The 27,820-nt window shown below is 36.4% G+C and overlaps 1 protein-coding gene across 2 annotated transcripts in view; it reads left to right on the forward strand.

Moving 5' to 3' along the window:
- The first annotated feature begins 12,989 nt into the window (after positions 1-12,989).
- tfpia (tissue factor pathway inhibitor a) overlaps positions 12,990-27,820 on the forward strand; it is a 50,853-nt gene continuing 36,022 nt past the window's right edge. Inside the window, exon 1 of one of the 2 annotated variants that reach the window (XM_015359062.2) lies at positions 12,990-13,215. In XM_015359062.2, coding sequence (XP_015214548.1) covers positions 13,134-13,215 — 82 coding nt within the window. In that variant the 5' untranslated portion in view covers positions 12,990-13,133. The remainder of the gene's footprint in view (positions 13,216-27,820) is intronic. The other variant, XM_015359061.2, reaches the window with a different exon arrangement.

Here is a 27,820-nt window from a genome sequence, read left to right on the forward strand (position 1 = left end):
CGCAGAGCTGAAGGATGAATCCACACATAAGGGTCTGAGCTGACAGCAAGCTGTTAAAATAGAAAGCATTGCACTGAGAGCAGTGAAGCTCAGTCTGTAGTGAAAGGAAAATCCAGAAGTCAAAGTTTCAAACCAGGTCTTAAGCCAGGTTGTCAATGGGAAGAACACCCCACTGGGATCTGGGAGAAAAGTTGACAACATGAAGCAAGCAAGGAAAAGAGAAGCGTAGCAAAGTTTGGGAAACAAACCCAATGACTGAGCTTTGGTATAGAGTGCAAGCAAGGCTTGTATTGTAATGCAAGATTAGAGTAATGATGTGAGTAACAGTAAATTAAAAGCAGGAGGTACATAATGACAATTCAGACCATGTGGAAAGATTATACGACCTACTGTAGGTGTGCAAACCTGTGGTCGCATGAATATTACAATATTAAGTTGTTACTCTATCTGCATAATACTACATTCACATAAAGCATTACAATCTTTTTTTCATCTCTCTGAACCTATTGTTGTGAGGATAGGCACCAGCTCCCCCACAATTGGCAAAAGTGGTTAGAAAATGAATGGATGGAAATAATAAATTTGTGGAGATTTATACTGTATTCTCACATAGGAACCCAAATGCAAATACATTGTGTTCAGAAAGAAAATACAGAAATTTTAGCATTTAGTATAGACTTCTGTTTGCGTAAACTGTTAATGCACAAAAGCTTACTATTTAGAAAAATACAAAAAAGCAGCCAAAAACTTTATATAAGATAATAGAATTACAATGGATTCTATTTGGTTATCAGGCAAATGGGCAAATGGTTTTTCACTTGCTGAGATGGGAATCTGCATAACCATTAGACAGAAGCTCTTTTTTCATCTGTGCATTGCTGTGTTATGTTCATACTGATAGTGAAAGCTGGAGAATGTTAGAATATAAAAAGACGCCAGGAGCTTAGGATTTTATTTTACTCCAGTTTTCCCATTAACCATTTTTTTTCTCCCCAGATAATGAAGTTTCTTTTGTTTAAGACTGAGTAAAGAATTTACTTTTTCAGATACATGAAAAAAAGCTTGCAAAACAATTCAATTGATTTATTTTCGTAGCACCTTTTTTTCAAAAATGACATTCTGATAGGGCATTTTCAATTAGAATTGGTAGCTCCAAGTATAATTTTGTCCCCAAGGTTCAGATATATTTTAAGCCTGTTGATAAAGTTTTTTAAACAAAATAAACTTTTATTAATATTCAGCTGTTTGTAGGAAATTTTAGATGTTAAATGTGAGTTCTAAACTGAAGTTCAGAAAGGGAAAGTGACAGACAAGCTAATCTCATCCAGCTGTTTTGAATCACAATCGTTACAGACTTTCACTATAAATAACTCTTCTACAAACACCTCTTCTTGCATTTTTATTTGCATTCATCTTTCCTTCATCATTACAGCTACCCCTTGGTTAACTCCTCTCCTCTCTGTGATTGCCAGGAGAATACTTTACCACTTAACCAAGTGGGTTAAGTAACAACTTATTATATTTAAATGCTCAATAAATATTTGCGAAGCATCAAATTCTTGGATGTTTTTATTCCTCATGAAAACAGATTATTATTGATTGTTCTTGTAAATTGCAGGGTACTGTCTGTTTTCTTGTTCCCTGTCTTTCTAAATTACAAAAACTTGCCAAGAGCTGTGAAAAATGCTTAATTCAATTTTAAAAGGTGCCATGGAGAACATACTGTATAAGGGTGTTTCTAATACAAAACGTGCCTTCTCCGAAAGATTCTCTTCAAAGCAAAATGGAGAAGGAGGATGTATTTTCCTCAAAACCAAAAGATAGAATACTGTTTGGTATTTTTTAATTGATTAAAATTAAATTGTGACTTAAAAAAGACTATGCTTCACTCTACACATTCATTCTAAGGACTATACATAATACTCATTTAAAAATAACATACAGAGGAAATAGAATAGAAGTGTATTTTAAATGAGAATATAAACGTTATTAAAACATTTACTGAAAAAAAAACATTTGACAAAATCTATCCTGCAGCACAACATGATTTTTTATATTTCCAAGTAATGCTGATTTCAAATGTCTTTTATATATTTTCCAGGTATCCAGGTCTAGGTAATCAGTTTTTATTGCTTAAAGCTAATTAATTTGGCCCTTATTCATTTAATTTATAATCTAAATAGAGACTAGGGAGGAAATCTCTGGATTATGAATGCATTAAAAGGTAATTTCCCATCTGTTTCTAAGCAATATCAGTTATCAGGCAATCCCAGGGTAATGCACATATAGTAATACACAGTTGAACTTTTTTTTGACAGTTATAAATAACCTGAAGCAGCTGAGTATCTTCTAAAAAAGTATATACTGTAAACTGCATCATGATGGTGTGTTTCACTAATCTTAATTTGTTTTTCACTTGTGTAAAGTTATACTAGTTTCAAGTGATAACATAAATTCTGGTTCATGAATTGCCAGTACTGTAGATGTTTTTTCAAGTTGTAGAGAATCTAGTTGTTTTACATGGAGAAACGTAATATTTTTTTTATCTCAACTAAACAGTTTGTGTAGAAAAGACCTCCAGCCATGAGATCACCCTCATTCCTGCTAAAAATTGAGGAAATGGTGAACTTGTCTTTGACAACTCCTATTTCGAAGCAAACAATTATAGGAAACCAAAAGACCATTTTTGTTTGTTTTTTGTCTTGCATTTTGTTTTACCAGAAATGCAAAGAAAACATCAGGACATATGTTAAAGGCATATTACTGAAATTCAGGGAAATTCAGATTTATGTTTTCTTCACCATATTATAGGAAGAGATAATCTATTCCGAGAAGAGCAACTAGATACATACATAATTAACAAGATTAAAATTTAGATGTACATAATAGTATTAAAGGAATGTCCTATACTGAAGAAGAAACAGAACCTTTTTAGTCTTGAACAGAAAAGACTATGAGGGGACCAGATACAAGTACACTAGGGTCTTGACATCGCCAATTTAACATTCACAAATACACTTATTCAGGATTCAGTCTGACAGACGGGGTCCTGCATGGAAAAAGAACAGAGCGGGATGAAACTGAGCTGAAGGTTGTTTAGTGCAACTTTCATATGTGCAATATGAAACATAACATTCAGCTGTGCAATAGACTAGGATCATGAGAAGACTCTAGCTAATGAGTGAGCCTTTCTGTAGAAAAACTACTTTTTCTATTGTAATGAATAGTCCTGTGCTCTTGACTGCAGTGTGGGAACAGACTGTTACGCATTCCACACGGTCTCACAAATGCCCTCACATTCCCACACACACCCACTTAAACAAATGCTTATGCCTCAGCTAATCTCCCTATCACCTTTCATTCCCAGCACTACTTTTCTCGCTACTCGACTTCTGCTTGTTTCCTGGTTATGTCTCTGTCTCTGCGTCTTTGATTGGTTGCCTCGGTTTTGCTGTCTCCTCCCGGTTTTCGGCTATCGCCTGCCTTTTGGATTTCTGATTCTTGGACTCTCGTTTGTTTAGGACTTCCTGCAGCTTCTCTAAGGTATTTTCCTACTGGAGCCCAGCACAGGGTCATACCTAAATTACTAAAGGGAGACCCGACTTATCCACAACAAACTGTATGCCAAATTGGAGAAGTGCACTTTTCAAACCTTTTTCAAAACTTTTCCCTGACACCATCCCTAACACAGACATCCCTGTAGTCAAGATGTTCTTCCCCTTCCTCCAGAAACTTTGGAAGAGCTAGAACCGCACTCTTATGAACTGCACACAGACAAAGGACCTCCACCAATAAACACTGAAGACCCTTCCCCAGATTTAGACAAACACAAATTATGTTGTTATCTATAAATAACATCCCTCTATGACAACATTCCGAGAAAATTGGGTCTTCGCTTCATAGGGCCTTTCCCAATTCTCGTCCGGATCACACCTGTCTCTTATCATCTCGCACTCCCTCCTTCCCTTATTATTCATCCTACCTTCCATGTTTCTCTTTTGAAAACTTACCACAGGTCCTCCCTTTCTAAGCCACGCCAACATGCACAGAGGCACCCATCAATTCTTAGTTGAGTGGGCAGGTTACAGTCCGGAAGAATGATCCTGGGTTCTGGAGGGTGATATACTGGACCTAAGCCTTGTTGACGATTTCCTTCGTCATCTGGCTCCCATCCGGCTCCTTCAAGTGGGACATCGGGAGCCGTTCCTGAGGTGTGGGTACTGTTATGCATTCCACAAGCTCTCACAAATGCCCTCACATTCCCACGCACACCTACTTAATCAAACACTCCACTAATCTTCCTATCACCTTTCATTCCCTTCACTACTTAAATGCTCCTCTTTCTTCTTACCTTCTCTCACTATTGCGGATTCTCTTTTGGAGCTCCCTCCTGCACGTCCTTTCAGTTCTTGTCTGATCTTTTCTCGCTACAGGACCTCTGCTTGTTTCCTGCAAGTCTCTTTGCGTCTCTGATTGGTTGCCCGGTTTTGCTGTCTCCTCCCGTTTTTCGACTATTGCCTGACTTTTGGATATCTGATTCCTCGACTTGTGTTTCAGACTCCCTGGAGCTTCTCTAAGGTATTTTCCTACTGGAGCCCGGCACTGGGTCATACCTTAATTACTAAAGGGCTGGAGATGAGTTTGCTGGCTCACTGACAGTTTTATTGCCATCTTTATTACAATAGGGCATTCTAATCGAGAAATAGCTGGCAAGACCGGGAAAGAAAGAGTCGGTTTCTGCTGGAGCAAAGGAGGGATTCATGTTATTTATTTTAGCTGATTGCTGTAAGTTTGTGATTACTGTTGTTTGTTTTAGTTGATCAATGTTATCTTAACTAAAGCTAATGGATTTGCACTTTAATTATCATATAAGGGATCATTACTGTCTTTTAACCATACTACATACTGTAGTACATTATGCGACAGTATAGGGGTGGCCTTGGTTACAGTACATGTGAATTTGGCTCTCTGCAACAAACCCTCACAAATGTCAAAACCCTACTCCATTCAAAATCCTAAAAAGACACTCTCAAAGTTAACCCTTTGTTTCTTCTGAAGAAAGAAAGGGTTAACCCTTTGTTTCTTCTTTATGAAACATAAACCAGAAGGCACAAGGTTGCAGAATTGCATTTAAAACCAAGCACAAGGGAACTTCTTTACATAAACAGTTACATACTGTAAGATGATAAGGCGGTCAGAAAAGACGGCCCCAATGGAGGGATCATCCTGTAGGATAGGAGAGTTGTTGTTAATGGTCCTGGGGATAGAGAGTGTGTTAGAGTTGTGGGGAAGCATCAAAGGAATGCATTTGATAGGTCTGGAGTTCCTGATCGAGTTGATGGTCCGTGGGTTTTGGCTCAGGTGAGGGCCCTGTCAATAACATGGGTGGGGTATCTTCTGTTGATGAAAAAAGGGTGCATTTTGAGTGCTTGGAACCTAAACCTATTACTTGTTCCTTTGCAGCCTATGCATGCTGACGCCGCTACCCACCTAAACTACTTCAATTTAGAGGGCTGCCTTGGTAGTGTTAAGGGCCCTCTAGCAGTGAACAGAGGGAGATTCCTTCCACTGTGTCACAACTTGTGTCTTTTAAGAAATGGTTGAATGAGATCCTTTGATCAATTAATGACTAACAACCAAATGGGCTAGATGGGCCAAATAGTCTCTTCCCATTTGTAATTGTTCTTGTGTTCTTATGACTGCAAAGAAGGTCATTGCAAGCCCATATTAGAATATCACATCAAAGATGCCCATATTTCTATTAATTTACACTTTTTTAATAAAAAATAAATTATGAAATTCAAGATGAATCGTATGAGAAAAACATTAATCTCATTAAATGGTGAAGTACTTAGTACAGAAGACCAGGAGAAAAAAACAGACAATTCCATGATTTAAAGGACGTTTAATAGTCATCATCCATCTCACAGGGATTAACTAAGAAGTGAAGCAGCATAAGTTGTTTTGTAAAATTAACAAGCATTAATGACAGTAATTCTCAGAAGATAACTGGGAATGACAAATATTTTGTTTGACGTTTTCCTTTATCTGTTCTAGGGCATATGTTTTCAACAAAGAGTATTACAGTAAATTACATTAGTAAGTGAGTAGTGATGAAGCCTTGGGAATTTTTGTTGCTAAACATATATTGCAACAGGAAAGATAAGGATGTTAGTTAAATGTACAATTTTATATGTGGAATCGAAATTTTCAGAAAGCTAATTATGTGACAAAAGCTATGAATATTGACTCTCTTGTACAGTATGAAAAACCTGAGGTATGACAGCATTTTTGTCACACTCCACATTGGGATGATATGATGATGCTAAGCTCATCGTTCTTTTTTGTTTGCATTTAGAAAATCTAAAATTTCATGTTTTATATAAAAACATCTGAAATTTACATTTCCAGTCTAAGACGATTAAGATCACTGATTCAATAATTGCTTAATATTATTAAATACATTCCTTTAGATTGATTTAATATATTGTTACCTGTCACTGAATATGAATATTTTTGTTTGTAGTGTTTCAAATACTTCAAATAGAACCAAAACTGGAAACATTTGTAAACTGCCACAAGTATTTTAAAAAGCAAAACATAAACCAAAGCATAAATTTGAAAAGGACACCTATGCTTCTGACAGGCTCAGCCAGTGAAAGTGCTTGTTAACAATGCCTGTTGGTCTCTATAGTCTGTACTGTACATCCCCAGTTCTAGTCTTAGTAAAGTCATTAGTTCACGGTGACTGCAATGTTCTAAAGTGACCTCCTGCATTTAAGCAAATATCATCAGAGTGACCTGGCTAGTGTATCTACAATAGGATAGGCTAGTAATGTACTGCATCTGCTGCCCCTGGGTTTTCAATGTAATCAGTCCTCCATTTGATGATTACTCTGCTGTGGGACTTGTAGTATGAAAAGAAGATGGCTAGATGCAGTCAGCATTTCTGTGAAAGAAAAAAGTTTTGACCGAGTTCAGAGGAAGTAGTATCATGTTTATTTCTATTTAACTTCCCTGTCTTTCTGTCTAGTTACTTTATTTATGCAGTCATAAACTACGCAAGAGTAACTTTTCCTAGAGTTTATATAACCTTATCTTAAATTAATTCAGCCCAAGAATAAACACTTAAACAAAACTCCATCTGTACAAGGGAACAGTGATTATTTCATAGCAGTCTTATCCTGTGTATCATAACACAGAAAGTTTTGTTAGCTGACTCTTTTCTCCATATCTAAGGAACTTTGGATAAAAGCATCAGCCAAATAGTCTATGCAATGACACACAGAACATTCTTTAATAAAATATATATTTGTTTAACTTTATAAAACTGCTATGAAACTGGACTAAGTGTATTACTTACTTTTGTTTTAATTTAAAAAAAGAGAAATGGAGAAAAAAATGATTAATCGTAGAAAACTTCCCAAAAGATCTGCATTTGTCGTTTTCATTGGCAACAAATGTCTTTGACGATTTGTGTTATTTTGAAAATGTTTTAGAAGAATAGCTTCATTTACTCTAAGTATCCAGTGACTTATAAAATTCTCAGAAATGTTCTATACAGTAATAGAAAAAACAATTTTTAAACATAAACTGTTTTTAGGAGAACCAGTAACTATATAATGAGATTATTTTATATGTTGCTAATGGTCTCATCATTATGTATGAATCTGAAAAGAATGCAAAAATTAAGTTTTACCAAGGATACAGTAGGTAAATATAAATCTTATAAAGTTCCTATTAGTGACATCAGGAGCGATGCTATTTGTGTGAGAATGTAATTTAAGATGATGATTCCTTCATATAAGACATACATTGTTCAAATATTCAGGAGAAGTGCAAAGAGCCCTTCAATTAAAAATGTGGAAATTTCTAGTGATACACTTATTAATGGCTACATTGATGCATTCTGAAATGTAAACATTACTCCAATAGTCTGTTTTTAATGTCCAATAATAAAGCACATTTCCAAAACTAGTGACACTGTATATAGTGCTAAAGAAAAAAGACAAAAAAGTACCATTAAAGGTAAACAGGAACATACAGTACAGATTCATACTGATAGAATGTAGGGCAATCAGGCATAAGACTTGTAAAAAGATTAGATTTAAGTTTGGTTTTGAAGAGAGTCAAAGAATTTGTCTCTCGTAGAAGATGAGCATTCCATAATAAATGCCATAGTGTCCTCAATTTAGTCCTACAGTATGTCCACTGTGCAAAGGACCAGCCTCAACTGATTGGAGCCTATAGGAGGACATGTAAACATGAAGAAGTTCAGAGGTTTATGACAGGTTTTTTTAAAAGTCAGTAACAAGATTTTATATTAATTACAGTATGTGACTTTTTAGATGACTAATGTAGAGACTTTATTGTGTGATGTGCTGCCAAGGTCGGATGTGAGTTAGAGGTCTAAGTACAGAATTTTGACATATTGCAGCTTACCAAGAGGAGTATTAGGGAGCCCATAGAGTAAAGAGCTGCAGAAACTAAAAACGTTCATGTTATAAATGCTGGAATCAGGCATTCTGGACATTGATAGAAATTGTAGTATCAAGTGGAATGATACTACTTGATTGAGAGCATTTCTGTCTGCAATATCTGCATTTGATTATGACATCTCCTGGGCACTTTTTGCTGCTAAGCCATACAGAATCACTCTCCCAGACAGTGGATAATTATAATATGCCAGAAGGCTAGACATTTTACATTTATTATTGTTAGAATTATTAGTTTTTTTATTTTTATCCCTGCCAGTCCATCAGATTTCAGTTTTTATTAAGCAGTCCATTGTCCCTTCTATCTACAATAGTGATATCTACAGTATTAATAAAGAAAGAAGCTTTCTTGTAGGAAGAAACCGGGTCATGCGACAGTTAAAACCAGAAAGCAGAAGCTCCTAGGTGAGATATCAATCCTTCCTAGCTAGCAAGCCGGCAGATCTTCTCTTATGATCTGCACCAGGGGAAGAAGGGAACAAAAGAAAGCAGCCAATAGATAAGCTAGTAGATGTTCTTTAAGGTTTTGGAGAAATGTGAGTTTGGGAAAAAAGCAAAAGTGAGTTTCTTTTGTTTTTTTGGGGGGCGGGGGTTATGGCAGTAAGCAGCTTGACTCCTCAGCTATCTATATAATCAGGGATATTTTTGGAGTTTCTCACACTGTATATGAAGGAGCAATATTTTTCTATTCAGCTGTTTTCCCATAAAAATGATAGCCCTCCATGTGCCACAAAGTATAAATTTCGAAGCATGAAATCTCGAGTGCTTTAGTTAACATCCGTTTCATATATCCCTGACTAATTAATGTATTGAAAGAGTAGATCTAACAGTCATCTAAACACTAAGAATTTTACAGACTAATAAAATGACATTAGTAATGTTCATAAATGTGTAATATATAATTTTCTATATTTATACCCTGTACCAATAATACTATTCCAATGTCGAGCCTAGTCTCATGCAACGACAATAAAATAATCTAGTGAATTTCAAATTGAATTTACAGAAAATATTCAAAATTCTCTCAAGATAACTAAAAAATGTCTGAAGAACAAATATCTTCTATATGACATTATGTGCTTCAGTTGTGAATGTTTTATACTTTGTTTGTATGATAAGCTCTGGCAGCATCAAGAAAGGGCTTAAGTTTGCAAATGCATCTAGCGAGCACAGCACGTCACACTTAATAAGGAATTTAACCACTGAGTCTGACTACCTACCAAGACCACTGAGATTAAAAAATAGAATGAACATCAGCAGAACATAAAATCTTATGTATATTATTGGAAATAATAAATCCAGGAAAGGAACTGTGCTTTTCCTTTCATGACAAACATTTTTTGTATAAATGAAAGCTTTGTATACCAAGTCTAAAGAACTAGAATCAACAACAAGAATTGATCAACAAGAATTGTCTCACTGTATTTAAATTAATGTAAACAAACAAGCACATGTACTTATTTGTTTTGTGATGTCTCATCACAGTTACTGACAGATCCTTGAATTACTTAATTTATCTGTATTTAACTGTAAACATTAAGTTATACCTTCCTCTACCAGCTGCAATTAGATAAATTGCTCCATAAGATGTGGACTGATACTTTGTACTATTGTATGTTATGTTGACAAAATTCATATGAAAGTGCTAAAAGTTAATTTTGCCTCTTAGTTCCTACAATATAAGCATTTAAATACTCATTGATCAATTAAACTAAATGAGAACTTCATTATCTATTAGTGTTTTCATGATTTCTGAAAGACAGGACAACACAAGAACTAAGAAAATGTGATGGTTTTCCTTATTGAGTTGTTAAACCCATTTCATTTTTCCTATACACTGTATGTAATTTGCTTAAACAATGTTTTATCATCTTCCAAACAAAGCAGGCTTTGCTCTTAATTTTAGAATTTTTGGTGAAGATTATGAATTTTACAATTACAGTTTTTTCTTTGTTATGTTTTCACTTTACCACCCCACATATAAAAAGTTGAATGAATGTGAATGACATGTTTTGCAATCTTGTACCAAAAAAAGAATGAATCTTAATTTAAGATTGTATATCTTAAACTCAAATTTACCTGTTACAGTAAAATATAATCCCTGTACATATACAGTTCTGCAATTTCCCTCACGGGATCAATAAAGTATCTATCTAGACTACTTATAAGTGCTGGTATTAGTTATATATTAATTGTGGTGGGACACGCAAATAAGGAATAGGTTAATGGAAACTGATTTTTACATTGTTAAAGTAAATATCACAGGATAATGCAGCTCCAAATATAGGAACTTTATGGAAGACTAAATAAAAGGTTATTTGGACAACAGCACAAAATCATTTGATGTACTCTTAATTTAAATTATTAAAAAATGCAACAAAATTCAATATCTATGTCAATATTAAATTCAGATTACACACTCAAGGCAAGTCCACTACCAAAACATACCTGGTACAGACTTTTGTGGTGATCCATGTTGGCAGTTGACAAGTCTTTGGGAGAACATAACAGATTAACAAAGCCTAAATTCCTTATAACCAAGCCATGAACTGCAGATTGCAGTCACAAGTTATTTTTTACAGCCATTTTTCACTGAAATAAAATCTCTCAGCATGGACCAACTAACAATCACTTGACAATCTCTCATTCTGCCTCTTATGTTTGGCCCAAAGCCTTGGTTAAAACTGCATAACAAGCTTCCCCCTGTTATCAATCACATTTGCTGCTTGCTGTTTAATTCTTGAATTGATTTATGGAATCCCAAAATTGAGAGAAACTCTTTTGTGTTATGGCTCAGTATGTTCAGACATATAAGAATGTGATAGTGTGAAATTCACAAATTACAGAGCTAACAGGTTCTGTATATGTTTTTTTTATATTTTGATTAACAAGCACTATTATTTTATATTTTATATATTAAATATAAATATTTGCACTGAAAATTAAGACTGGCGTCATGTTTATTTAACATAATAGTTGACCATGTAGAGTATACAGTGAATGAGATAATATATGCCAAACATTTCTACTTTAAATGCCTTATGAATTAATCACGTATAAGAAAGGGTCTTGGCAAGTTCAAAATTTAGGATTGCCATTTTCTAATAATAGTAAGAGGTAATGCTCTTAACTTAGTATTTTTAGAATAAGGTAGGCATTACATGAATACAACTGTCATGTTGTAAGCCAACTTGGACAATAGTTACAGTACCAGGGAAGATCGTTACAGAGTAGTGTGCCAGCCTAAGAGGACAACTACGAAGGAGCTTGTCACAAAACAAACATTACTCAGAATTCTTAATTTTCTGCAAGGAATTGGAAACAACTACACAAACAAGATAAGTTTCAAGAGAAAATATCTTCACATGAAGCAAAGAATGACACGGAGGCGGGTGTGGAACAATGAACTATATATTAAAGTTAAGTCTGTTTGTACAGAACATTAGAATACCGATCTGACATTTCTCTCATGCTAGCTCTCTTCAACTGTCACCAAGCTCCCCAGTTCTTCCCGGTTTTCTCCTTTGCTTTCTGGCGGCAAAACTATAAAATGGGGTGACTCCTAAAACTAAGGAAAATGGGATAGAGCCGTCTGATGAACTATTACTTGTAATTCCAAATAAGACTTATACCTTAATTTATATATACTGTATATCACTTTACTACAAAAGGAATAACAGTTCAGATATGTTTCTATCGTTAAAAATGGTTTTGTATGGTTTTACCAAGTCCCCCTCATGATCTCTGTTAAAGACACAGTGTATTCCACTCTTTCAGCCTGTGTATTACACTGCCTGAAGCACAACATTAAATTCTTACAACAACGTTCAGAGCAACAAAGTCTTTTTTATAACGCGATTATCACAGTTCACAATATTGTAAGTGACATCTAGGTTTTAAATGCTAGGTGTCATACTATGTACCTGTATCTTAATGGTTTGTTGGCCTTTTGTATTGTTATCTCATTTTGGTTAGTGCAAGAAAACCATGAGTAAATATAACGACTGCATCCTTTTTTAGCCAAATTCTACTAAATCGGCAAATAACTACCTATAGTATATTTTAATTTATATTATTTGTCCCAGTATTTGTCTACATCAAATCTTAGTTCAGTTTCATTTGGGTTCTTCTTTCTGAACAGCTTCATTCTTGTTTTCTCAGCTCAAATCAAAAGAGCAATAACCAAAATTAACACGTTAAGCCTTTTTTACAATACTTTTGCTCCTACACAAAAATGCCACATGCATAGATGTAAACACACAAAAACAAAAGCTATTTTTGTGCACCATTATGTTCGTGAAATATTGTTATATCTTTCAAAAACAATACTGGGAATCGGATGTCTTAAAAATACATTATTGATGGAAGCCAGCTTTATAAAAGGAAATGACACGACTAACAGATAAAAATCAGTCTGTAAAATAGTTTGATGAATGTTTTTCTGTTCTAAGAAGGGCGCTGGCTCTTGCAAGTGGGCAAGGATGTCACTACTAGCACATTTTATCAACCGGAAGTGCGTGGGAACGTTTTCCCTGAAGAGTGAGCTAACTTACAAAAAGACAGCAGAGTTTTAACAAGTTTCTTGGATCTCGTTGTAAGAGCGATTTTTCAGGTTCTGAGGTGACAACAGAGTCAGAGATGTTTTCGTTTAAGGCAGTTTTAATTATTTGTATTTTACACGTGTCCTCCTGCTACTCAGAAAGTGATGTGCAAATTACAGGTAAGAAACAGATCTTTTTACTTAAACAAAAAAAACAGATTTGTGACCTGTATTTGAAAAGGAAGTTTTCTGGTCGGTTTGACAGAAAATATATTGGGCATAGAGACAAGACGCGTCAATTATAGCAATTAAAAAAGTTTGCCGTCCACAAAACATGAGTGTAACAACCCTCCGAGCTTTAAAATAGTTGTCCCTTTTCTGGGTGTTGTTCCCAAGTATAAACAACGTGTATAGCGTCTTTTATGCGGATGAAGATTTACAAATCCAACTGGGGTTTTTGAACAAATAGATTTCAATTCCATTGTACTTTTTTCACAGGTTGTACTGTAGTGTCACGAAATTTAAACTTAAATTTTCTGAGGATATTTTATTCTCAGACGCGACACAGAATTTATGTTGTTAGGTTAGTAATGGTTTGTCGACCAAATAGTATTTATACCAAAACAAAAAAACTCACATAATTTATTTTCCTGCTTTACAACAACTATGTGTAAAAGATTATTAATCTGAAATGTAACCTATTGCCTTCAAATTTTGTTCAAAAGGCAATCGGGCAATCCGTACAAATGAGTTTGATTATGCCCAGCCTTACTACATTGTTGGGGTAACTACCCTTGCTTCACGGTGCGTGCAACAATCGTATTTTATATATCTTTGGAAAACAAAGGACTTTGTATTAAGTATTTTTTTTTAATATAAGCGGTATGAAAGTCTTAAATTACACATTATTGTGGAATTAGAAAAAATATTATTTTGTTTTCCTAAAGACAATGGTAACTTGGAGATTTTAAGGGTTTCAAATAAAATGCTAGGTATTTCAGATTAGACAAATGGATTGATTGTTATCAAGTTTAACTGTTTTAAATATTCGGTGCAAGCTTGTTTCTTCTTTCAAAATGTTTTACAGTAACAGTCAATTTAAATGACAAAACAATAAGTACCATGTTTCCATTGTAACTATGAAGTAAACAATAAGTTGACGAGACTGACAGTAAGTGCAGTAGTTTTATAAACAAGTAGTCATAACACAGTGATGTTTTGAAAAAATATAAACAAAAGAAAACATTTCTGCTTTATACTGATGAGCTCCTAAAAATAGTTATAATTGCAGGATGATTTATGACTTTGAGAGAATATGTTTCAATAGCACATCAGTTAACCTCCAGAGATGATTAAAACTGCAGTATGTGCAGTTAATTCCACTTGATATTTACATATGTATTATGAAGGGTGCTACAGTATATAAGATAAAGGTTATTATATATCTTGAGGGGGAAATTGTCTGCTAGGCCAACAGCTGTTGATTGTATCCTGCATTAAACTGGTGCCTATTGTCTCCTGCAATTCACCAGAGACCTGTACAGTAAGAATAATGCCTTTTGTAAGATTTTCCAATTTCGTTTTCAAAGTACAGCACTGTGAGGAAGAGCCCTAGGCTTGTACTGCTTCACAGACTAGGAATAAATGACATGTACAGTGCCTTGGGAAAATATTCAAGAAGTTGAGAAAATTAAAAGTCTTGAGTGTTTGCTCATGCATACATGCTCCATGCATGTATGGCACTTTGGCATCCCCTGTGTGCTGCAGTAGCAAATCAAATCAAATAGCATATTCTAGGGTTTGCTAATTCTGGTCAGAACTTAATTTAAGATGCAGTCTTTTGGATTAACTTGGAGTGCAGCCCTGTGGTTCTGGAATACTGCAGGGTTCTATGACTGCATTCTGAAGGACTGCTACATTTAACATCTGGCTTACCAAAGTGCTAAATTCAATTGGTGAAGCAATTTCTCACCTCTCTGCCTGAAATGCTGTGCAGTGGGGCTGCTGGCACATAATGGCTGCACTTCAGTGGTGCATGAAGTGGGTCCCCTTTCTATATGCAATGTGCTTTGGTATCCTTTAGCATGAAAAATGCTTTTATCAGTGGAGTAACAGCTTTGACTGCCCCTGGCATTTTTTGTGGCAGTAGGAACTGGAAAAGGGTACTTTGGAGCTCCTGCAGGGTACCTAATAGTAGAGGGAGTGCTGCTCTGATTTACAAGCAGCTCTATCACACCACATGTCCAGATTCCACAGTTTACTATGTCACATCCTCCTTCATATGTGCAATGTTGTGTGTTAGGATATGGTGAGAATTTTGCAAAAATAAAGAGGATGGTTATGCCATAATTGATGTTCCATTGGCTGTGATGTCTGTCTGGAAAGTTTCTGGATAGATTAAGGTGTCATATTTTCTCAGATTAGCATTCTTTGTGAGATGTCTGTGATGTTTGGAAGATATCTTTAATCTCTGACTCGAAATGTCGTTTTTAGCAACATTCAGACATTTCTTTAAATAAGCCGTGAAATGAGCTTCACTTTGGCTGAGCAGCTTGTTTTGAAGCCCTACAGGTACAAGTACTCTGCTTTATGCAAAGGATTGTGGGAATATATAACTCTAAAGGGATTAATAGTTTAAAAGGTTATACTGTAAATACATAACTACTCTTTTGTCAAAGCTATGTAAAAAAAAATGAATTAATTGTCCTAGTATTTAATTCCCTTGGATACACTAATGGACTCTAATTTCTTTTGCTTAAAAGGCTTTATGTAGGGTTTCATGAAGGATTTACATATTTAAGTATTTCACAAAAAATGTGATAGTACTATAGATTTTAAAACATTCCTCTTGCACCACACCTGTGTAGCACAATCTCTTGTTTGTAGTTTTGCATTTTATTCCTGTATTTAAAAGCAATACCTGTTTGTATGTAGCCACCTTAAAATACCAGATTCAGAAATACTTTATTGTGAGTGCTCATCTGTGACCTATAGTACATTTGAAAGGTTTCTGAAATGTACAGTGAATTGATAAATAAATGTACTTCTCTTCATTATGAATCTCTGTTCTTCTGAAATATGTGAAACATAATGATTTTCCTTCCAGATCTGCCTAAAAATGATTTGACTGTGTGACAGGAACTTTTTTATATGACACATTATGTGTCCTCCAAAGCTTAAGAATGTGGTGCTTCAATATCACACAGCTATTCCTCTGGGCTTTATTCTAGGCTCATTTCTTTTTTTGTTCTGTACGCTTACCCTTGGGTGTCTTTGGGAACATTTTATATATCTGATATTCATTCATGTATAGGATACCAAATTCCTTTTTGACTTTGTATTTCAGTCAAGTTCTGTTTACTGAGAGTGTTTCTTGGGAAAATATTTGAGTGTTTCTTGGGAAAATATTCTTCCATCTATCCATTTTCTAATCGCTTCTTTCAATTCAGGGTTGTGGGGAAACTGCCAAGCAACAAGTGCAAGGCCAGGGTGCACTCTGGTCAGGACGCCAGTTCATCATTGGGCTAATACACATTCTTACTCAAAATATCCTACCCGTCACGTGATCCCCTTAAATTGTCTTTGAGGGGTGTATCTGACTTCTCATAGATAGTATTATTCAGTATGAAGCTAGCTCCTAGACACCTTTGTATGCTATCTGTAGGGTACTTCGAGGACTTCTTGGGAGTGTCCTTAGGGGGTTAGGATCTAGAAACATGTCATCTTGTTTATCCATTATTCTAAATAGGATTCACATATGGATCCTTGCTGGATGATAACTCTAATGTGGACCACTCATAACGGCAGATGCAGATTGCATTAGCTGTGTGACTGCAGCTGAAAAAGTATATCAAGCTGTGTATTGTGAGCTTCTACATTCCCTCTTGTGGCATCAGGAGATCACGGATTATGCCCCATCCAGACATTATATTCATAGGATAGGATTCATAGTACCGGAGGGGGATGGTGGAGAATTTGAATGCTGTGTTTAATACAGTCTAAACCGTGTTGTATAGAGTTTACATTGTAGCTGTATGACTCACTTGCCCCCTTCTAAGGCCATTCCACAATGCATTTCTTAAATACATGCACTTAAGCTTCAAGTCAATTCAGTTGTAATAAATCAATTGTATAGATGTTATGTAGCCAAGTTATTTTAAGGCATTGTTTTTCTCTCATCTCTCAAATTGTCAGCAAGATGTAATTGTCAGTTGATAGAAAGAAAAGAGAGAGGCATGAGGAATTAGTCGCTTTCCATCCTTAAGTTTCCTAGATGTAAAAAAACAATTTAAGAAATATTAACCCTCAAAGTTTTGTGTTTATACTTAGGGTCCAGAGCCCTGTATTCTGTTTTGAGGGTATTTGCTGAGCTGAATTTTTATTTCTATCATACACTGCAATATAAAGTAAACCAGGTTTTAGTTTTTTGTATTACTTGTATATGACCCCTATTTGACCCATATTTTTTGTTAAGCTTCCTACTGGTTAAGACCAAACATTTGTCTTATATTGTATAGTAGTATAACTAATAAGGCTAATAGAAAAGGATAATCTTTGTATCGTGCCTTTCATGGTACTTCATCTCAAGGCACTAAACATTTTACATTGGCTGTATTACAAGTAATTAGAAATACTTTTAAATTTTACAGTAATGCTACTAGAAAACCCCACTTTTCAGTCTGGACCAAAATTTCACTGGACCGAAATGATCAAGTGTGGTGACTGGGGACGTTGTATTGTATTAGGTGTTATCATCCTGATTAGATGTTAATCAGGTAGGCAGGACATTGGTTTATTAAAGATCTTTTGGCATTTTTTAATAAGAGTCTGGTTGTTTAGTGTCCTGGCTGTAATTTGGCTAAATTGGTGAAGCAATTTTTTGCTTCTCTTCCTTGTAATATCCAGGGTTGCACAAAATACTAAACCTGGTTTACACAAGAAACAAGGATACAGTGCTTTCAGAAAGTATTCACCCCCTTGAATTTTTTCGCATTTTATTCCTGTTACACCTCCAAATTTGAGCACATTGAAATAATTTTCATTGAAACATTGAAATGAGCTTTGCACATTTAGATTGGGGAATTATTGCCCATTCTTCAATGCAGTTTGCTCCAGCTCTGCCAAATTAGATGGAGAGTGTTGGTGGACGGCAATTTTCAGGCCGTACCACAGATTTTCAATTGGGTTCAAGTCTGGCTCTGGCTTGGCCATTCCAGAATACTAACCTTCTTTTCTTCAAGCCATTCCTTGATAGTTTTTGCCGTGTGCTTTGGGTCATTGTCCTGCTGATAAATTAATCTTCACCTTAAACGCAGATCTCTGGCTGACTGAAACGGGTTCTCTTCAAGGATTTGCCTGTATTTGGCTCCATCCATGTTGCACTTGATGGCAACAAGCTTTCCAGTTCCTCCTGCTGAAAAGAAACCCCAGAGCATGATGCTGCCACCACCATACTTGACGTTAGGGATGGTGGAACCTGGGTATTGGGCTGTATTTAGGTTGCGCCAAACATAGCACTTTTCTTTCAGGCCAAAGAGCTCAACTTTAGTCTCATCAGACCACAAAATTTTCTTCCAAAATGTTTCAGGTTTTGTCACATGGCTTCTAGCAAACTCCAGGCATGACGTAATGCTGCCCTTTCTCAGAATTGGTTTCCTTCCAGCCACTCTCAAAGAGGCCAAATCTGTGAAATGCTGAAGAGGTTGTTGATGTCTGGACAGTTTCTCCGATTTCAACGAAAGAGCTCTGCAACTCTGTCAGTGTTGTAGCTGGCCTCTTGGTCACTTCTTGGACAATTGCCATTCTTGTCCAGTTGCTCAATTTGGTAGGACGGACTGATCTTGGTAGTGTCTGGGTTGCGCCATGTTTTTTCCATTTTGTTACAATGGACTTCACGGTGCTCCTAGGAAGGTTCAAATGGGGGGTGAATACTTTCCGAAGGCACTGTATAGCAAGTACTGTAAATCCAGGTATTATTATTTTTAAATCTTTTGTTTCTGATGATCAAAGAGATATGAAAAACAATACATTCTTTTCATAGATGTGTAAATGTGCTTCGGACAATGTGCAGAAATTTAAAACTGTAAGGCATTGCTTCAGACGTTGTTGGAGGAAGAAGTTTGTGCTCAAGTTGATTTCCTGGAGTCTATGGTAAAGGATTTTAGTTGTCTTGTTGCTTGAATATAAGTCTCTGTTTAACTTCTTTGCATCACCTGAATTGTAATTTTTAAGGCAAACAACCATGCCAATTGCCTTTTTATTTTAAGAGTAGATGTTTTATTTTTAACTGCATACCATGTATTATCTTAAACACTCATTTAAGTTGCCTATCGCTAGCCATACCCAGGTATGTTAAAGTGAAAACTAACAGCGTCCTAAATTTAGAAATGGTGTATATTCTTGAGGTGTGCTCAACCAAATACATGCAAATTCAGAGTGGCTACTTTTAAAACCAAAAGTATTTTAAATTGGTATCGGAGGGAATACTTTTCCTTTAATACACCACACTTAGCCCACTATCTTGTAACAGCGTGAGGAGTCTATTTTCTGGTTGAGATAAACCTAATTTCTCTCAAGGTTAGGTTTTTTCCAAATGATGCCTGGCTTCCCTAAAATTTAAAACTTTACAAAGGAAAATAAATTCCCAAAAGATAATGATTCAGTCCATGTTCAGTTAACTGTAGGAATACAGTATATTTCCATGTAATCATCTTAGAGAAACTCCTCCCATCTAAATAGATTACCTTTCTGAGTTTTCTTAGTTACACAGGCATTTCCAAGCATGCTATGTCTGGAAGAACTCCTCCCATCTAAGTATAGCCTACATTTTCAAGTTCTCAGAGTGGCACAGGTAATTCCAGGCATTACAAAAAATTCAGATGAGTCATTAGACTTAGAACAACTTAAGAACAAAGAATTATTTACCAAACAATATGGCATAGCACAAAAGCCCATTATTCCCAGAAACTGCCGTTGCAACTATTGTTGTTTACAGAACCTGTTTTTTCATCTTAAAGGTCTCAATCTTGAGTTGATAAGAGTCAAGAGTTTTAAATGGTAGAAAATCACTTTCACATAAAGCTTGTGCAGTGCAGTTAACTCTCTAAAAAAATACATGATGTCTGGCATTGGAAATCATTACATTAATTGCATTTTCTTGCTGGCCATGTCTGACAGTTTATCATCAAAAACATTTAACTGCACATAGAAAAACATGTCTGTTGTTACTGCCTGATCTGCTTTGTAGTGGGATTGCATAGACGCTGTTTACCTTGTGGCACTCACATGGACATCTGCACATCAGTGGTGACTGAAGTGGGTCCCTTCTATATGTAAAACTCTTTGAGTTCCTTAAGGATGAAAGAGCTAGATAAATGAATTATTTATATTTTTTAAAAAAGGAAAACTTCACATAAACTAGGTTATGGCAGTGGTTCTCAAACTGTGGTATGCGTAACGGCAGTGGTACGTGGCGTGCCGCCAAGTGGTACGCCAAGTGACCATGGAACTGTGTCGTTTGCGTTGAAAAATCGGGACGGGTTTTCATATTTTATATTTTAATACGTGTCGAATACGCAGCCTACGTACTACGATACAGTGCGCGCTAATACTTCAGTGGACACGAGATATTCTGTAATTCTATACCACTCTATAGGAATGCGTGCTACGGATGCAAGTGACCAATTGTATTTAAAAAAAGCTACTGTATCTCCAGCAAATAAGGGAATGTGCGTGATTTTGGAACAATGCCAACGTTGTAAACACAGGAATGCATAGAAATACGTGCTACGAACGCAGGTAATCTTGTGAGCACAGGAAAGCTTGATAACAGAAAAATATTTAAGAACTGTTCTAATTTGAGAAAAATACACCGAACGTCTCTGTGTTTCGCTCCCATGCGCATGAAATAATAACTTTAAATACGGAAATAAAAAACGGAAACGCGGAAAAATGCAAGCTTGCGGATTGCTAAAGCAAGTAAGCTACACTATTTTTGAAGAACCTTATTTACCGTTGGCAAAAGAGCTGACACGTATTATGTGTAGAGAAAAGCTGCTAAACAGCTCGACCTGCTGCCCCCCTCCCCCTGAAAGACACAGTCATTCATAGAATTATTGATATGAAGGATTATATCAAAAGTACACTGATAGAGCGCGTTAAGATGAACAGATGTTTTTCACTGCAATTAGATGAGTCTGTAGTCGATTTGGCCAATTTGCTCGTTAACGTTAGATATGAGTTTGAGGGCATGTCCCATGAAGACTTTCTGTTCTGTAAACCGCTACCAACAGGAACTACAGGAGAGCACATATTTTAGCTTCTGAATGAATTTATCGAATAGAATGGCCTCGACTGGAGAAAATGCGTCTGAGTTTGTACAGACGGTGCTAGAGCAATGACAAGCCGGCATAACGGTGTAGTTGCACGAATTAGAGAGGTTGCTCCAGAAATTAATGTATGCATTACAACATCCACCGCGAGACCTTTGCCGTCAAGAAAATGCCTGACGATTTAATATCTGTTAGACTCTGTTGTATCAAGGCTCGAAAAATTAATTCACATCTGCTTTGCTCAACTAAACAGGCTCACCCCTCTCACTGAAATGGTGCTTTTTTATTAGTTGTTGTTAATAATTTTTTTCTGTAAAACACTTTGAGAAGCCACCTTTAAAGGCGCTATATCAAATAAAGTTTATTATTATAATATTTATTATATGTATGTGTGAATGTGTGCACGCGCGCTCATGTTGGTCATTGAGAATTTCTGGGGTTCCTATGAGATGATGACTTGTAGGTGGTACTTGGATGCTTTGGTTGGATTAGGGGTGGTACTTGGTCTAAAAAGTTTGAGAACCACTGGGTTATGGTAAAGAGAAGTAAGAGTTTCAGAGGAAATAGGTGAATGAACTTTTGCTGTCCTTTTCTGTTACTCTTACAAAATGATTCCCCTGTGTACACTTTGTTACATCAGTGCCAGAAGAATGCAGACAGATGAGAGAACCCTCTCTAATGAAGACAAGAGTGCATTGTGAAAACCTGTCACAACCCAGCTTTAAGATGCTTGTTCTTTTAAATTGGTTAGTTGAAACAGGATAGGGGTGGATTGTCATTATCAATATTGAGTTATCTTGAAGGAAGATTGCGATAAATACAGTGATTGTTTATTATTAATGATCTTTTCCCATGTTTGAGAAAAGCCAAATGGAATGTTGCAGAATGTTAGCTTTGCAGAATGTTAGCTTTTGCTTATTATAGTGGAGATATGGTAGCATGATGGCTTGGAATTGTTCTCTTGTCTGAATGTGAGATGCATTGTTTTAGACCAAACTTAAACATTCAATTAAGTTATTCAATGCTAACTGATAAATTTGTTATGAATATATTATGAACATTTGTGAAAATGAGCTTGTGTTCCATTTTGCATTTATTGCCCCTTGTGTATGAAATGGCAAATCCTTTGACAGCACGTGTCTGTTTAGAAATACTGGGCATAGGTTTTTGCCTTTTAAGGTTTGTCCCTTTGTTCTTGTTCTTGTTCTATAAAGGAATAATGAGATGTGCAAATGTGTACCTTCTTACTTGCCCACTTGTTAGATCTTTTTGTGATTTGACAAACTGTGAGCAAGTGTCTTTCATGGCATGGCACAGCAGTTGCTGTTGTATTGAAGTTGGGAGGGGAACTTTGGCTTGGGTTCATACCATCAACCCTGTTCTCTGTGTGAAGGGCCTTTTCCTCGAAACTTAAACTTTGTTTTAAGAATTTAAATTTAAAATGGTTTCATTCTTTTTAATTGGACTTGGACAATGGTACAGTTTGTTGGCGAATGCTTGGCCTATCAAGTTCAAATTTGTCTAGCATCACTAAATTCTGCATGTGCTGCCAGCTGACAGGAGGCATTCAGGATTGACCCAAGTAGGTACTGAGGTACTGATTCCACTTGGCAAAAGCTCAAATATGCATGGAAGGCTCATTAAACCAATTACCATCTCAAAGCTTCTACTATTCAATACAAGCTCTCCATCAATTGTCTTGTCACAACTTAGTGTTACTGGGCTTCATGATTGATGTTATCAGATCAACATGAATGACAATACCCACATCAGCGAAGGGTGATGTTTTCTGAATTCTGTGTTGTTCGTTTTAGGCACAGCTGTGTGACTGCGGTGTGTGTGGGCATTAATTTGAGCTTAAGGTACAAGTTTGTTGTTAATAGTGATCTCATTTATGTTTGTTTTTTGTGAGGTGGCCTAGAGAACAGTGTCCTCTAAGCGGAATATAGGTGTAAGTGTGACTTTGTGACCATTCATCCATTTTCTAACCGCTTTATCCAGTTCAGGGTCAAGGCAGACCCAGAGCCTCAGGATACAACTTAGATGGGATTGCAGCACTGACTATAAGCTTATAAGAAAACAATCGTATACCCCACATCAATGATCACAGAAGTTTGTGCTTCAATCTGGGATACCCCTCATATGATGACCTGCTGTATCAGTGGGTCCTACCTAGTTGAGTAAGGGTGGGTTGGTGATGTCAATATTGAAGTAGTCTTTTTATAAATGTAAGGAGGCAACATCTCTGTGGCCCATGTGCAGCATTTCTGCCAGAGTAATTCATACCTTTCACATGTTTATGATGGAGCTAATGGTAGATGTATGATATAGTGATTGCATGTATAAGGATTGCCAACTGGAATGTGTCATTTGATCCCAACCACATCTGACTTTCAGTTCAATTTTTAGTGGATGAATGTTTACAGAGTCACATTGACATCTATACATTTCAAATCATTTCATATTAAGAATGATGTCAGCAAAAAAATAATAGAATCTCAGCTATACCCCATCTCTAAAGTTTATCTGGAGTCTAAAGTTGTGATTCTATACTGCATCCATACACTTATCTCTCAGCAGAAATACACACTGAAATATACATTAATTTATGTTCATAAAATAAAAATGTTTGGCTATCCAGGTTATAGGAAATAAAACAAATATTGAGACTGTTTTGTGTACATCATTGCTTAAATACTGAGTCAGAAATTTAAGATCCTAAACTATTACAAAACAATGAAAAGAGAGTTACAGAAAAACTGATTTCCTGGAAGCAAAATCCTGCACTCAGTTTGTGAATACTGCATTTGAATTTTGAGCATACCATCATAAAAAAGAATAGTCTGAATATTGATTATTTGCACTTATAGATGCAGCCATTCAAAATGGGTGAGGTATTTCGTGGCATACCCCGGTGGGCGTGTCACGGTATCACGCGGTATCACGCATTTCACGTGTGTCACGTGACTAACTATCCGGCGTCGCCTTGTAAAACCGCCAGGGGGAGCTTAACCTCTCATGTACAGCATTTGAGCCTTTAATTTTGAACTGTGTATTACAGCATGTTAATCATCAGTCATTAAAATGTTGGTATATTTTATGAAAGCAAGATTGCTCAGTTGGACAAAAGTACACAACCTACCTTTATCAGAAATATTTATGCATCAAAGCCTTTACTGAAGATATTACTAATAGTATTAATAATGGATGACTTTGGACAAGCTGTATACTCAAAGTATAATTTCTTTAGCACATTTGTACAAGCACTTGGAATGTGTCCAAGCCATACTTTGTCAGGCATTTTGTTTTACTTCAACGGGCATAAAAACTTCCTTGCTTTTAACAGGGTGTTTCATAATTTCTAGCTACGAAAATGATTTAAAATGCGACACCTATCATTCAACTAGAGCTTAAAATATCACAAGGAAAAATACACACCGGTATTCCATTTCTCCCTAAACATGTAAGCTTCGAAGTCTTTAACTAACGTGATACCGGAGTCAACAAGCATACTTTTAGAATTTGATTAAAAGGGAATATAATATGGAATCGCGTATCTAAAGAATTTAATAACGGTATGATTATATCCGTGTACTGCGGCAGGGCTGTGTAGGGCTGTTTCGCCTGCCTGATCATGCGAGCTGTCTTGTAGCCTACTGGTCTAGGTGCGTGACTACCAACTGGCAGGTTGTGTGTTCGAATCCAGCTGGTGCTGGACTTTTCATTTTTATTTATTTATTTTTTAATCGCGTAACATAAACATATTACCGTATGCAAACTGTACTGTATACAGTATGTATATGTATATTTAATGTCTTAACTGTGCCCGTTTAATTGAATTAAAAAAAAATATTTAACACGAACATTAAGCTGTTTACATCTTCCGCCTGAGAACAGTCACCCGTTGCTACCCAACGCAGAATGGTGATTGGCTGACACTATCTGACACCCCTCTGATTGGAGAAAAAAAGACGTGCTGGTGTGCTATACACACTGTGCCAGGAAGAGGATTTCTTTCTATTCAAAACGTGTATTTTAAAAGTTTAAGAAGTAAAAACCTTACAGCGTACACAGATTTCTAAACTGATCAGGATCGTTATCTTTGTCTTATGCATAATAATGTTCACCGCTCTGTCCAGCAAATTAATAATAAACTTTATTTTATATAGCGTTTTAAACGAATAAGTAATTAGATTGCTCATAAACTTAATCACTTGCTTTTTCTTTTTATTTAGGCTCAGATTTCAACTATAGATCGTATTATTAATAACCATAATAACAACCAACCAACAAAAACAACCATATAAACATAATGGTGGTGCTGGACCTTCCAGTTTTATTTATTTTTTAATCGCGTAACATAAACATATTACCGTATGCAAACTGGACTGTATACAATATGTATATGTATACTTAATGTCTTAACTGTGCCCGTTTAAGTATTGAATATTCATATCTAATTTTACCACTGAAGGGAAATCTTAACATAAACATACAGTATATGGCTGGTCTCGGTACTTTAAAGAAAAAAATACACACCGGTATTCCATTTCTCCCTAAACATTGTAAGCTTCGAAGTCTTTAACTAACGTGATACCGGAGTCAACAAGCATACTTTTAGAATTTGATTAAAAGGGAATATAATATGGAATCGCGTATCTCAAGAATTTAAAGACCAGACAATCGCAAACTCGTTTTCAATAAAATTATTTTATTCATTCAGCAGTTTGTGAGAGGGACATCCAGCAGGGAGAGACACACACACCGGTTTTCATTGACAAAATTGTTTTTTTTTTCAATTCCTCTTGTCTAACAGGAATGTTTTGTTTGTGGACAGACTGTTAGACGAGGAAAAGACCGCCTCCTCCTACAAAGCATTTCGTTGATCCGATCACGAATTCTTTTCCAGTCGTACGCAGCAAGGGTTGAGAATCTCCGATTCACCATCGTACTAATGGATTCCCGGATATTGCAAGGCAAGGCACTTTTGCCTCTGGACCCATCGAAATTTACAGATGTGGTCCACCCCCAGTAAATTTCAAAAGTCACAAGATTTCGAAACACGAGGGCGGCGTAGCGGTCGGCTCTTGCTTTCCCGTCTATGCTGATGCACTGCAAGTACAACCCCCCCTCCATCTCCTGGGTGATGGGTAGCAGTTGGACATCTGGGAGAATTATTCGTCCCACTGGCATCTGTGAATTCCGCTGTGCTTCCTGGGGGGAGATAGCCGGCGGGGACAGCATCAACAGATTCCTGCGCGGTGGTGAACTGAGAGGCCGGGATGGAGTGTCCTGAGGCGGTGTGTGCTCTGCGGGGGGCAGAGCTTCCGCCAGGCATTGCAGCCTGCACGGCGGGGAGAGGCACTTTTCGGGAGACAGCTGCTCAACTGTTTGACTGCTGGAACTCTAGCCTCCCAATCCTCCCCAGTAATGCATCGTAATGCTCCCGCTGCTGCCTAAATGTCTCCATACAGGTGCTGCTTCTACAGGTTGGCACCCTGGCCAGTGGCCGAGAGCAGAGACCCACGGCCTGTGGCAAAATAACATAATTCATGTAAGAAATAAAGTCACACAGTAGTATTCATCAGTCGCGGAACAGAAGTCAAAATAAACTTTTCTTTTTTTCCGTCTTACCGCTTTCTTTTTTACTGTCCTGGTGGTAGATCGTTTCGCCCGTGCGGTGTTTTCTTGAAGAACAGGCTACGAAGAAATAATTATAATTGAATTTAAAATTCAAAACGGCAATAATACCTTGTAATATGCGCTGTAATCGCGTATTTCAGATGAAGTCTGCTGTATTTGCTTACCCTTCGCTCTTTGGAAGCTGGAGCGGCAGAAGCACCCCGTCTCTTCCCGTAAAACGCCTTGGTCTCCATACTGTACTATGGTCGCTGTAGTGCAGGTTCGCAGTTTTTTTTTTTGTGATGGGAGCTCACCCAATCCCTTGGTGTCTTTAATGCGTCACACATACTGTATTTCAGCGCCATATATTTCATGGATATTATGGAATATAATGGATGGATATCTTAGTTATCTTTCTAGTTCACAGGTTTGCATGCATAATTTAATTTTGAAAGCCACTGAGACATCAGGTACTACTGTTGTATTTATGAAAAAGAAACCAAACAAAAAACATACTAACAACTGTGCCATCCTACTCCTTAGTTAATACATTTTATTATTCATAAACAGTTAACATTGTTAGCAAAATATTTTGAATTATATCAATGCAATTTCAACCAAACCTGTTCCCACACACCCCGCCCCCACTACCATTAGAATATATACAAACATTTTAGCGTTTCATTCTGAGCAGAAGACCCTCACACTTGAAGAGTGCTGGCTGTGACGAATTAAACCGGTTTTACAGGTTTCAATCACAGACCATGTGACATGGGACTCAGTAAACTACAGTAACACCGTATTTGATAACGCTTTAAAAATGCTATAAAATA

Source organism: Lepisosteus oculatus, chromosome 12, assembly GCF_040954835.1.
Source record: "Lepisosteus oculatus isolate fLepOcu1 chromosome 12, fLepOcu1.hap2, whole genome shotgun sequence".
NCBI classification, from domain to species: domain Eukaryota; kingdom Metazoa; phylum Chordata; class Actinopteri; order Semionotiformes; family Lepisosteidae; genus Lepisosteus; species Lepisosteus oculatus.